Source organism: Lactuca sativa, chromosome 2 (assembly GCF_002870075.4).
Source record: "Lactuca sativa cultivar Salinas chromosome 2, Lsat_Salinas_v11, whole genome shotgun sequence".
Classification (NCBI taxonomy): Eukaryota; Viridiplantae; Streptophyta; class Magnoliopsida; order Asterales; family Asteraceae; genus Lactuca; species Lactuca sativa.
In genome coordinates, this window is record NC_056624.2 from 161,844,478 (window position 1) to 161,858,012 (window position 13,535).

Sequence of the window (13,535 nt, forward strand, 5' to 3'; positions counted from 1 at the left end):
TGAGAATGACAGTGATTACTCCCATTCTAGAGATGATAAAAAGGTCCAGGATGAGACAATCAAGGAGTAGAATTGTAAATGTGAGAGAATCGTAGGACAAAGTTTGGCTTATGATATAGACAATCATGGTTTGCTGACCTTGTATGGCAGGGTTTGGGTGGAGACTGATAGAAACCGATGGATGAGGCACACAAGTCCACGTTTTCGATTCATCTAAGGGTTACAAAGATGTACAAACCTAAGACACAATTATTAGTGGTCCTGCATGAAGAGGAATTTGACATGGTACGTCGAAAGGTGTTTTACACATCGAAAAGTTTAAGCTGAGCATTCGAATCTCCATGGAACGTTGCAGCCTCTTGATACCCCGATATAGAAATAGGAACAAATTATCATGGATCTTATCACTAAACTACCAAAGACTCCTTATGGTGTAGATACCATTAAGGTGATTGTCGACAGGTTGATCAACAGTGCCCATGTAACGTCCCAAAATTCAAGACTAAACATTTCTTTTAATAAAACATTACTTTAAGCAAATTCATCATTTCAAAACATAAACAGAGTATTAGTTTCCAAAATATATGTTCGTTATCAGAGTAAACATTCCCAGGCTGTCTAATCTATGGTGTGTGCCATGCGATCACCCCGAGCTCTTCCCTCCGCTACCGGAAGTACCTGAAACCAAAACTGAAAACCGTAAGCACGAAGCTTAGTGAGTTCCCCACCCTACCACATACCATGCATAACCACATACTGCACGTACTGGGCCACGCCCGCTATTTCTGGGCCTCGCCCGCTACAAAGGCCCCGCCTGGCTTCGAGCCCCGCTCGGATACAGATCTGTTTCACTTAGGCCTCACCTGTCACAGGGCCTCGCCCACTAACATATAATAGCACATAAACATATCACATCACATCACATAAGCTAAACACATACTAACAGATCTTGTCCTAAGGCCTCGCCTATCTCTGGGCCCCGCCCCTGTCCTGCTACTGATGAGTCATGGAACCTCGTCCATACTCCTGCTGTTAGTGAGGTACGGGCCCAGCCCATCCTCACTCCTTCCCTAACTTGGGCCTCGCCCCTGATCTGCTGCTACTGAGATATGGAACACCATCCACACTCTGCTATTGGTGAGATACGGGACCTCGCCCACACTCACCTCCCTACCAGGCACATACAAGTATCACACAGACAACAAGTATAAACTATCACATAAACTATTCCTTGAGCACCCGCCCTCTATCGTTGGACCTCGTCCCGAAAATCATACTAGCATACTGTGCCTAGGGCTAACCCTCGGGTCTTCTACTCGTTCATACAAAGGGAAACTCACCTACACTGGCTGAACTAGCTGATGAACCCACTAGCTGCTGCCCGACAACTCTTTGAACTCCTGCTCCACTCGCTCCCCGAGCTACCAATATCAAAGCAATACTGAGTCTAACTGACCCCCGAAAGACAACCAAGTCAACTCTGGTCAAAGTCAAAGTCCTGGTCAAAGTCAACCTTCCAGGTCAACCCTACTCGCCGAGTCACCCTATTGACTCGTCGAGTTCATATGTTCAGAATCCTTCTATTCACGACTCGACTCGCTGAGTCAGTCCATGACTCGCCGAGTCTACTGATTACCGAGTCCTGACCTGACCAACTCACCGAGTCTCCATTCGACTCACTGGTTCGAGTCTCAACTCGAAGGGTTTGGGGGGTTTCGCGACCTGACTCGTCGAGTCCAAGAACAGACTCGCCGAGTCCAAGACAACCTTCAACAGACTCGCCGAGTTCCTGCCCAACTTCATCTGACTCGACGAGCTGTTCATCCTACTCGTCGAGTTCCTCCAAATCTTCATGCTACTCGCCGAGTCCATTCAGATCTTTAGTCATGCAGAGGACTTTTGAGTCATGCATGGACTCCAAACTGTAGATCTACCCTTCCCAAGCCTATTCCTCACGTAAAGTTGCAAACTTTATGTGTAGAGAAGGAGATCTAGGCAAAATACACCATAAACTAGGGTTTAAGGCAAAGAGGCTCCATAATCAACTCAAGGGCTGAAACTTTATGCTTTCCAAGACCAAAATATACTTAGATCTGAAGTAGCAACTCCAGATCCGACTTCTAACTCAAATGGATCACTACTCATGGCTAAAAGCCCCAAAACTCACAACCAAAATAGATCTAAAGGAAGGGGGAAACGACTTAATACCTTCAGATGTTCAGAAATATCTTCCCAATCTCAGATCTATAGCCCCCTCCTAGCACCTTCAAGATCCTTCTTCCTTCTCCAAGCTTTAATGCACTCCTCAAGATAACAATTGGCTCAATCAATGGATATGGCGGCTAGGGTTTGGCATTCTGGGTTAGAGAGGCAGTAAAGGAACCCTAGGGAAGAGAATAAGGTGCTTAAATAGGCCCCAAGGCCCGAATTTAGGGTTTTCCTCGAACAGACCTGACTCGGGGAGCGCGAGTCTCCTTGGCCGACTCCCCGAGTCGGTCACTTACTCCCGACCCGGATCTCGCTTGGACTCGCCGAGTTCCTCCTTGGACTCGCCGAGTCCCCCTTTAAAGTTAGGGTTTTCTTTCCTTTCTTGGCCTTCAAAACTTTGGGTGTTACAGCCCACTTTGTGCCTATCCAAGAGAGCTCCTCAACTAAGAAGATCAAAAATATTTACATTGGAGAGGTGGTTTCTCAGCATGATATAGCGGATTTTGTGGTCTCTGATAGAGCTGTGTGTCTGACTTCCAAAATTTGGAAGAGGTTCCAAGCCGATCCAAATGATTAAAACTCAACATAACTTATCATCCTCAGAATGATGGACAGAGCGAAAGGACAATTCAAACTCTTGAGGATATGCTTTGGGCATGTCTAGTTGACTTTGGTAGGGATGGGATTCATATCTATCATTGGCAGAGTTCTCTTACAACAACAAATTTCATGCTAGTATTGTTAGGCCTCCCATTTAGCATGTTTTAATTGAACTATATATGCAACTATTTTGGTTAAATGATTATCGTGGCTTTGCCCTTTAAACTGCATTTTGACTGAAGCAGACCATGAGAGATAGCTAGTTGATCCGACTTTTTTCCCTCTAGTTATTGAGTGTGTACCGGGGATAATAAAATACTGTAAAGTTGTACTTGTTGGTGGATTTAAAACATGGCCCACGGTGATTCAAAAAACTAGAAGAGAAAGAATTAGAAACTAAGGTTTTGGTAATAGTGGCAACACGTGGGCAATTAGGTATGGTAGTGGCGACGCATGGTGGTGTCAGAAAGAGGTATACAACAAGGTAATGAATGTTGGAAGGAGATACACGACAAGTATGAGGAGTGCTATGGCTCTAATATATCGGTTGAAAAATGCGAGAGAAATATTAAGTATTATATTCATATCGTGAACGATACAAATATATAGACATGAAGTTAAAAACCTAAGAGCTTGTACAAAGATGGTTTGTCTTATTCTAACAGTTATTAATCAATGAGCACATTACATTACCTAGTAGTTGTATATTATACTGGGCAAAAAGAAAATGTTTGATGAGAAGTGAATGCTTATAAACTCAAGCTCAACTTGTTTTCTTTTCTTGTACTCAAACTAATAAACTTTAACTTGAAGTTGAAGCTCGCATAACTAGATAAACTTTTTTGACTCGTTTTATGTTTTGATCATTAAAAATTCTTCAGTTGACAATTTAAACTTCGATTTTTTATGTTTTTTTCCATCGGACAAATAGAAATCCAACACTTATGTTGGAACGCAAACATCTTGAGAAATGTAAATTTTTCTTAATATTTGTCAATCATAAACTTGGAAACTTGGAATTAATAAAAGTGGTAATCTAACTTGGTATGTTTGGCGTAGATATCTAGTTTGAGGATTGTAGCTGTATTTGGTATTATGAATAAAGTTCGAGGGCTATATGGAAATGAATAGAAAAGCTAAAGGTACTGGGTACTATAAATAAATTCGAGTGCTATGTGGAAATGAATAGAAAAGCTAAATGAATGTTGCTATTAAAAGGAGTTTCTTGTGATAATAATGTAAATGTCTCTTCTTTGTAATCTTGTGTTGATATATACTAGTTTATAACCCGTGAGAACCATGATTATAAAATTAATTAAGTTTTTATATTAAAAAATCAAATTTATCAATCAATTATTTTAAATAAATTATTACTTAAGAAATATTTTTTTAGTTATATAAAGGGAATTATAATCAATGATTTAAATAAATATGTGAAGTTATATCAGCTTATAATCTATGCTAATTTTATTTTATTTTTCAATCTAATGTTATTAATTTAATATAATCAAAGTGAGAAAATTAAAATTTTGAAATTTAAAATGAGGAATCAATTATTAATTTAATGTAATTAGAGTGGAAATTTAAAATTTGAAATTTGAAATGGATAATTAATATATTAACAAGTGGCATGATAAGTGATATATAACATTAATAAGGAATCATAATTGAATGACACTTGTCAATAGGATATTAAACTTATTCTTTTATTAGAATAGAAATTTTTATATAATGTCTTGTTTTATAGGGGTTAGTAAGATAAGATAAAATGTTCAATAAGAAACCCAAAATATATTCAACCGTTCGTTAAAGAGTGGATTGCTATTAGTTCTTACTTCTCCAAATCTTATCTGTAGAGATAGTTCTTGTTCACATATGTATGTGAGTTGTATCGATAAGGTTAGTATCTTTAATCTTTTGTATAGTTTAGAGTGAGATTTCTGAATGTAATTAAAAGTATTCTAAGGATTCTTGATCAACAAAAAAGTTCTTTCCTGAATCCGATTGAAATCCTGTTTTTTATCTAAACATAATCCCATATCATTAAAAGAGAAATTTGACGCTAGAATATAAGGCGATGAATACTCAATTCTATTGTCAGTTGGTTTTAAAAAATAAAACCTCATGCAATTTCATATTTTGATAATTTTGAGCGACTCTCGTACCAATTGAATCTTTATGAATAGTTTGGTAGTTCAATTTGATGACAACATATTTTAAGATTAAAAGTGACTATTTTACAAAACTTTTGATTGGCAATCAAACAAGTTGGTATCAGTCAAATAAAATAATGAATCAAGCCACAAGCCACATGAAGAACATCGACCAAAGGGTGAGTGATACTGAAGCCAAACCATAAGACCACAACATAATCACTGAACATTCACTCTCACCAGCTCCAAATAACTGTGTTATCGTACCTACCAATAAATACCATATTAAAAAAATTCACAACTTGTCATCATTATTCATTATCCAAGAAAAACAGATAAAGAAATTTCAAAAACATGTAGTCGCATAAGTCATACCAATGTTCATCGCAGGTGGAAGCGCAAACTGTAGGAGAAGAACAAATAGATAAAGAGGATCTGCATGCACTAAGCCCACATAAACGGCTCCCTTCACGATTAAAATGCCAAAAAGTGGCAACACAACTAACCGAACTGCTACAATTCCAAACACAATTGATAACGAAACACGAGATGATCCTTTCAAACCTGCCAAATGCATATTGTGTCTACTAATTTCAATCAACTGACTACATGAAAATTCAATCATATAACAAATCTAAGTTTACTTACCTCGTAAGAGGTTAGCACCCAAAATCAATGTAGTAGTTGGAATTGCGGCATCCCTGACACATGGGAATCGGATCCATTAGTGTTAACTAAGTTTCTTTTGTTGTGGGTTCCATGCATGATCTCATATTATAATCGGACCCACAAAATGAAGAGAAATTCACGAGACCTACTAAATGAAAAATCTGGACATAGTTTAAAAGACTATACCCTATTAACGATGCAGAATCTTGTATCACCCGAAGAGGAGCTGTGGTGCCTATTAATAGCCTGCGAATTGGCGCGATTGTTCCCACAATGAAACCCACAATCTTTATGATTCAAAAGAAACAAATTGTTATGTGTGTGTATATACGTTCCAGGTTAAATAGGACAATAAATATGACAAGTGTAACTTTAACTCTATTATTTGTGTACATGAATAGTATTACTATAGTTTTGGAGTAATAGTATTTGTTGTTTTGATATAGAAAAAAGAGCATGTTAACTCTAGCTTTTACATCAAAGATAGAGTTGGATTGGAAATGTAGCTTTAAGGGTTAATGTATACCGCTCCATTGGTTGATGGTGCGAACAACACTTTTAAATTAACCCGACTTGAAATATACCCCAAATGTTGCTTCATTCTCTCTAATACCTGATGCATATATATATAACATTTTAAATTTTTTGTCAGTTCAATATCTATGGATCACTCCATTGAAAGCAAAAAACAACCTTCATTGTTCCCTTCTTGTTAACAGTAAGTGAAGATGATGGAAGCAAGGTTTCAGTCAAATCCTCTTGGATGATTACTGTCTCTTTGACAACAGTGTTGCTAGTATCTTGGGAATGACCCGAGAATATCCGTACTAGGTTGTACACATAAGTCCACAAATATATGGCTCCAATCTGATGAACGTATATATGTTGTTATGATATATAGAATTTAAATTAACAAATAATCACCTAGAAATTTTCAATGTAAAAGTACATACTGCCAAAGATAATGAAGCATAAGCCATGGCATACTCATGGCAAACATCAGGATCACCGAAGGGACTTCCTTGCTCTTTGCATACAGCTGGGATTATAATCAAAGGCAAATTTCCCATGTTTCCTATCATTCATAATCAAGATCCAAAAATTTAAAAATTTGTCAACTTATAGGAGTTTATTTATTTATGTTCTTAATATAAAATTATATATATTCATCAAGATGCAAGCAATTTACCAGCTGCGCATGCACCAAGGATGAGGCCCTTTAGATGTTTAGGTGGTTTAGTGATTATCAAAAGCAACCATCCAAGTGCTGACCCAATTATGAATGTAATAAGAATATTCACAGGCATAAACCACCTGAAGTTTTTAATTTAACAGTTAGTCTTCAAAGAATGACAACAAAATTAATAACCCATTGAAGAAAGATTACATAGAAATGATGCTTTCGAGAGTGATTGTTCTAGCAAGATTGTTGCTCACAAGTGCTGGATTGAACACAAAGAACACAATCTGATCAAACAGGAAGGAGTATTATGAGTCTAAATTTAGAAAATTCGTATCTTTAATCATAATTAGAAATTTCTATAATTCGCAAAGAGAGACTCGAAATTAGAGCCATGAAATCAAAATCTTATTATACTAGTCCCATGATCAGAAAAATCAAATCTTTAATCAAATAGGCAGCTTTCTTGAACATGGGTATTTGAATTCCATAATCAGAAAAACTGAATCTTCCATTAAACTACCAAGATTTTGTACAATTAGTAAGCTTAAGGCCATCTCCAATGGGAGTTCAATGGGAGGTTTAATGGGGAGTTTAATCTCATTAAACCCAAAATCCCTATTTTAGAAAAATGATTAGGATTCAATGGAATGGGGAGTTCAATCCCCATTGAACTCTATATTCTCTCTCCTCTCTCTCTCTCTCAGAGACACACACACACACACACATATATATATATATATATATATATATATATATATATATATATATATATATATAATTTTTTATTTTTTATTTTAAATTAATGTTAATTTTAATTGTAGTTTTTAATTTTTAATTTCATGCTAATTAATTTTTTTTAAATAACAATAAACAAAAAGAAATAATAAATGATGTGACAATCTATTAAATTATATAGAGTTTAATGGAGTGTAGAGTTTAATGAGTAAAGTTGTATAGTGAGTGGAATGTATATGTGTCAATCCATTAAACTCATATGAGTTTAATGCATTGAAGATGGTCTAAGAAAAAGGGACCACGAAAATGCAGGGAGGACTAGTCCTAAAGTGCAATACCGACTTGTACATTACAAGTCAACAATGCACAACCAACGATCTCTAACTTAAATTGCTGAGGTAAGCTTTCTTGAATAACTAAAGGGGAGTTAAAAACTTACATTATTGACTTGCTTCCTTGTAGTTTGTCCCAAGATATCAATAGAATCCAGTGCAAGAAATGAGCCAAGTGCAGTAACTATCAGAACCTTGAGAATAGGCATAGAAGCAGCAGAAAACAGATCCAGAAACCCCATCTGTAAAACAAACTGTTTTCAGAATTCCCAAAAAAGAAGAGATATAATCAAAATCTGATTACACTTATGAAGTCAAAGAACTGGTGTATATAAAGAAAGTGAAGAAGAAATAGGGTATATAGTGATCTGAAATTTTAGGTAGCATTATGATATTAAAAGAGAACAAAACACATGCATGTGCAAAACATGCTTAGAGATATTGAAACTTCAAGAAAGCAATCGGTTATATTTTACTGATAAAATCGTGAAAGGATCAGAACAACAAAACAAAGGAAAAAGATTGTTACCTCAAGAATCAAGATTGTGTATTAAAGGCAGCTCTTTTCTACAAATTTAGAACTAATAACTGTCAAATCTGCAACAAAAAGTTCATTGACTTAAAAACGATAGTTAATATGGAATGAGATATGAAGCAAAAGTTCCTTCGGTTTTTTTGGGAACTCGCTCCTCATGGATGGATGAATTAAGAATCAGAGACAAACCGACATCAGGGTTTGACGATTTAGATTCAAAGAAATTATAGTTCAATTCTAACTTTTTAGTGGGAGATAAAAGACGAAAAATAAAAAATATTATATTATAAGAAAACAAGAATGAAAAGATCAAACTTCAGAGAATATGATACGATTGTTGTCAACTTATTTGCTTATTTTCTCGATATTTTATTTATTTGTTTTTGTTGTTTTCTTCTGTCTGTCTGTTATGGCCTTATGTATGGGTATAGTTTTTATATGGATCTAATGGGCTTCACATTGGATGCACATGGAAGACCCCATGGCTAGAACCGGTGTACATTTGAACCGGTATATATATCAGACCAGTATTTTGAATAACCATTTCAATTTTAACCGGACCGCAGGTTTTTTTACTAGCCGTTATATAACATGCAGATTCGAGAAAACGGCTGTTTTTTAGTTGTTATCATGCAGGTTTTTTCGATGTCGCTTACTTGTGTATATTTGGACTGCCAACATGAAAATGTTGGTTCTTTCTTAGTTGTTATCGCACATTGGTTCCCCTCGGATTTTTGGCTAATGATGAAACATACTATTACATTTAAAATAAATTATTTGGTTATCCATATATTGGTGAGAATCTAAGAAAAAGGATAAAAGACGTTATGTTGGAATATAAATTAGAAGATAAAGTATTTTTAGTTTCACTCGATAACACAATATAAATGCCATCAACCGACTAAAACCTATTTTAGTTGACGATTTTTTTCAAACCCTGTGCGCTACACACATTATTAACATAAGCATGCAAGTAGAGCTAAATTTGTGTAACTAGTTTATAACTCGTGAGCACCACGGATTAGAAAGGTAAAAATAATTTTAATTAAATTATAAGGTAATTATCGAGTAATGATAAAAAAATTAATAATTTAATAAATTAGGCAATAGATATTACAAATAAATTTTTTGTTGACGTGTTTGATATGTGTAAAATGGAGGAGTGAATTAGTGGAAATTTAATTAATGAGGAAAAACCTTAGAATGACAAGTGGCAAATAATTAATGTGAAACTCTAATTGATTGACACGTGGCAAATGTGTTACTCTTTTATTAGGTAGGGAGAGGAGATTTTGCATTCAAAATTGATAAAATTGCAAGAATGGTCCCTGTGGTATGTCAAAACTAGCAACTTTGGTCCAAAATGGGTTTGGCTCGCAAGGATGGTCTAATAGTTTCGTTTTGTTGCGAGTTTAGTCCAATTTCCTATGAAATTTTTTATAATGACAAATTTGCCCCTTATTATTTTATTTTCCATTTTTCTTTTATTAAAACAATTAAAAAACAATTAAAATAAAACAAAAATAAAATCTCTCTCTCTCTCTCTCTCTCTCTCTCTCTCTCTCTCTCTCTCTCTCTCTCTCTCTCTCTCTCTCGGGAACTAGATAATATTGATCAAAATCAAACTCCCAAAATCACCACCACCAATCTCTCCTCCTCCCTAACGTCACTACTACCGTCTCCTTCTAATCGGAACCATCCCAGCTTAATCACCACCGCCCCTGATTTCTCTTCCTCCCCTCTTTGTTGACCTTTCTTCTTCTTCGCCTTCACAACTCCATCTATAGTTGCGTGTACAAGTATCACTTGTAAATAAGAGATTTTCATCTCCTATTTGGCGCTTGGAAGTGAATCGATTTATGAAATTGTTTCATCTTCTACTTTGCTTAAATTGACTTCAGAGTTCCGATTCTCAGCGTTTCTTCCATGGGACCATGAGATTTTTGGGAAAAGAAAACTAAAAGGCTAGAATCAGTAAACAAGAACAAAGAAAACCCATTGTAGATTTGGATTTGGGATGTTAGATGGTGGTGGGTCACGACAGGGGGAGGCGGAGGAGTTGCCACAAATGACTGTGGTGGCTTTCTTCACCGGAGAAGTAAGAAACAAGGGTGACCATCAAGAAGATGTGGGTGACTGGTGATGTTTTGGATCATGTCACCAGAAGCAGGGGCTTGGATGCGTAGGTTGGAGGAGGTGGTTGGTTGCGATGTTATGGCTCCGGTGGTGGGGATGAAAATTGTTATCGGAATTTTGTTCCGATCGATTTGTAGGTTTCAAAAGAAGAGAGAGAAGGGGAAACGGGGAGACCATTTTACATACTTGTATCTATTGGAATCGATTCAGGCCATGAAATTGTTGTCTGAATCTGTATAATGGTGGGTCTCGATTTACTCGATTTATTTGAAGATAGATTTGTAGGTGGGTCTCAATTTATCTCTGTTCTTTGTTACTAGATTAGCCAAACAAGGAGACCCCTAAAATACAAGGTTCTTTCATCTGGTTTTGAATGTTTTATGTACTTAAAAATTGATGAACATTCATAGATAGATAGGTGTTTTGAGTTTTGAATTAGATTTTGGTTATGAATGCTAAATATTTGATGATTTCGATCGAATCAACTTTTCTTTTGCAAGAATTTGAAACAACAAACAAAAACGATTTTTGGTTTTTGATTATTTATAGTGGTGGCATCCGGTGATGGTAGCGGTGGTGGCGGCGAGGGGTGGTGATGGTAGCTGTAGGTGGTGGTTAAATAAGGAAGTGGTGGACAGTTCCAATAGGGAGAGAGAGAGAGAGAGTATGTGTGTGTGTGAGAGAGAGAGAGAGAGATAGATCTATTTTCTTTTTTCTTTTTCTTTTTTGATTTATGTAATAAAAAAATTAAAAAATGGGAAATACCAAGGGCAAATCTGCCATTTTAAAAAGTTTCAAAATTTTTGGACCAAACCCGCAAGAAAATCAAACTTTTGGACCATCCTTGTGAGCCAAACCCGTTTTGGACCAAACATGCTAGTTTTGACATACCACAGGGACCATTCTTGCAATTTTGTCTTCAAAATTTAAAGGTTTATTAAACACAATTAATGGTCTGAGTAACAAAAGTCAAACAAATTATCAAAATTTTGTCACCAATGCAAATAATCTTGTTTCGGCCCAACTATGACAACAATACTAGGTTGAATTCTACTTGTGTTAAGTTTGAAAATATTTTACGAAAAAAAAAACTTAGGCAAAATGCTTCTAATAAAATACTTGTGGAAAAATACTAATAAAGATTTGTGCTTCTTTGTGGTGACCATAACATACTGCAGGACTAATCTATTATCAATTAAGTCTGAACATAGCCATGCATTTGATGTCAATTAGTTAAGGACAATGTTGGAGAACACCAAAGCACATCAAACTGCAGATCAAATAATCATGCATCTTCGTTTGAAGAATATAAGATATTACTATCTTATAATTACTCGTGAAAGTTTCCATCAAGTAATCTCGAAATGTGGGTTATTCCAATACCTAATCTCTATTTAGTGACATCTATATGCTATGTCCATCTCCATGGACAATTTACTAATACATCATGCAAGTCTTGAAGCACTACTTACTTTAAGAAGTATGACTGACTATGGAGCCTTCAAATAATTTTACAATAAGGAAGTCAAGTAAAACATAAAAAATGGAGCATAGTAATCAACTAATGAAATTATTGCACCCAAAATACATTAAGATATCTCCATAATAATCTACAAATTAGATAAAGATTTATAATGTATAAGTTCTCAAATAAAAATCAAACTAAGCTAAATACACCCAAACCAATTCATATGCAATTCTAATGCTTATCGACCTAGTATAAGAATCATGCTTGGTTTGTGACAATGGTTTAATAAATGGACCGACAAGGTTCTCTCATGATATAACTCTAATGGCTATGATATCTTCATCTTCGAAAAGCCTTAGAATGTAATTTTACTTTATAAGTATATGCCCTGTTTGCTTGTGAGCTTTGGGTTCTTTATCCAAGGTGACTGTACCCTCATTGCCACCGAAGATCTCAATAGGACAATCAATTCTTGGAACAACATGGAGATCTTTGATGAACTTATTCATCCATATGGATTCCTTTAAAGCTTCATTAACTACAATTTACTCATCCTCTGTTGTCAAATCTACAATTGGATATTGCTTGGAACACTACTACGTCACTACTCCAACATTCAGTAAGAATACGAATCCCAATACACATAAGAATCGTATTTATCAGTTTGCAAGATAGCATCAATATAACCTTTTAAGCTAAGTTCTTACATACTTCTGTAACCTTTTACACTAAGTTCTTACATACTTCCATAAACCAAGAACATGTCCTTTGTCATCCTTAGATACTTGAGAGTGTTCTTGGAAACAATTCAATGATTTTTACCATGATAACGAGTAGTCATGTTTAAAGCACACGAGACATCAATCTTATATATATATATATATATATATATATATATATATATATATATATATATATATATATATATATATATATATATATATACAATGACATACACGATCGATCCTACACCCGAAGCATATGGAACTCGACTCATTATCTCTAGCCCATCACTTGAATTAAGACATTAAGCTCTACTCAATGGCACATCATGCTGCATAGGCAGGTACACTTTCTGGAATCCTGCATCTTGAATTCCTTTAAGACTTTATGTATATATGTATGTTTGCTTATAACTAATAAGACTCCTGGATCTATCTCAATAGATCTTTATATCTTGATGTGATGATGCATACATGTTTTTCTGAGTTTATTTTAATGATTTTGTTGAGAGTTAATATGTTAAGCATTCTAGGTTTTTTAATGTACCCCTCACAGGCTCACATGCATGCAAATAATATAGATATATAGTGCAAAGTGATTGCAAATTAATAAGTTTGAGTTTTAATTCATTGGAAAAATACAAGGGTGGTTTGTAATTTTGTAATATAGTAAAAATGTAATAAAAATGGGGGATTGGATATAAAATCGAAATCAGGGAAAGGTGAGGGAGCAGAAGTTAAACGATAGTAAGTTGACTGAAAAAACTCATATTTTTTCCTTATGGTCACTCAAT

General features: G+C 35.3%; 1 protein-coding gene across 1 annotated transcript; it reads right to left on the reverse strand.

The window, feature by feature from the left end:
* Positions 1-5,007: 5,007 nt before the first annotated feature.
* On the reverse strand, positions 5,008-8,701 carry LOC111915973 (protein PIN-LIKES 3). Its single transcript, XM_023911604.3, has 11 exons — positions 8,410-8,701; positions 7,988-8,122; positions 7,018-7,097; positions 6,820-6,944; positions 6,584-6,705; positions 6,324-6,497; positions 6,157-6,243; positions 5,817-5,917; positions 5,610-5,662; positions 5,337-5,525; positions 5,008-5,228 (listed from the first exon to the last, which is right to left on the reverse strand). Exons 2-11 carry the CDS (start codon positions 8,120-8,122, stop codon positions 5,104-5,106), a joined length of 1,191 nt encoding a protein of 396 aa, XP_023767372.1. The 5' UTR covers positions 8,410-8,701; the 3' UTR covers positions 5,008-5,103.
* Between the last annotated feature and the right edge of the window lie 4,834 nt (positions 8,702-13,535).

Bases quoted from the DNA above. Each gene is read 5' to 3' on its own strand.
- LOC111915973 (XM_023911604.3), bottom strand. From the start codon at position 8,122: ATGGGGTTTCTGGATCTGTTTTCTGCTGCTTCTATGCCTATTCTCAAG. The intron at 7,098-7,987 runs GTAAGTTTTTAA...CTGTTTGATCAG, and splicing joins CAAGGAAGCAAGTCAATAAT to ATTGTGTTCTTTGTGTTCAA. The intron at 5,229-5,336 runs GTATGACTTATG...ATTTATTGGTAG, and splicing joins TCCACCTGCGATGAACATTG to GTACGATAACACAGTTATTT.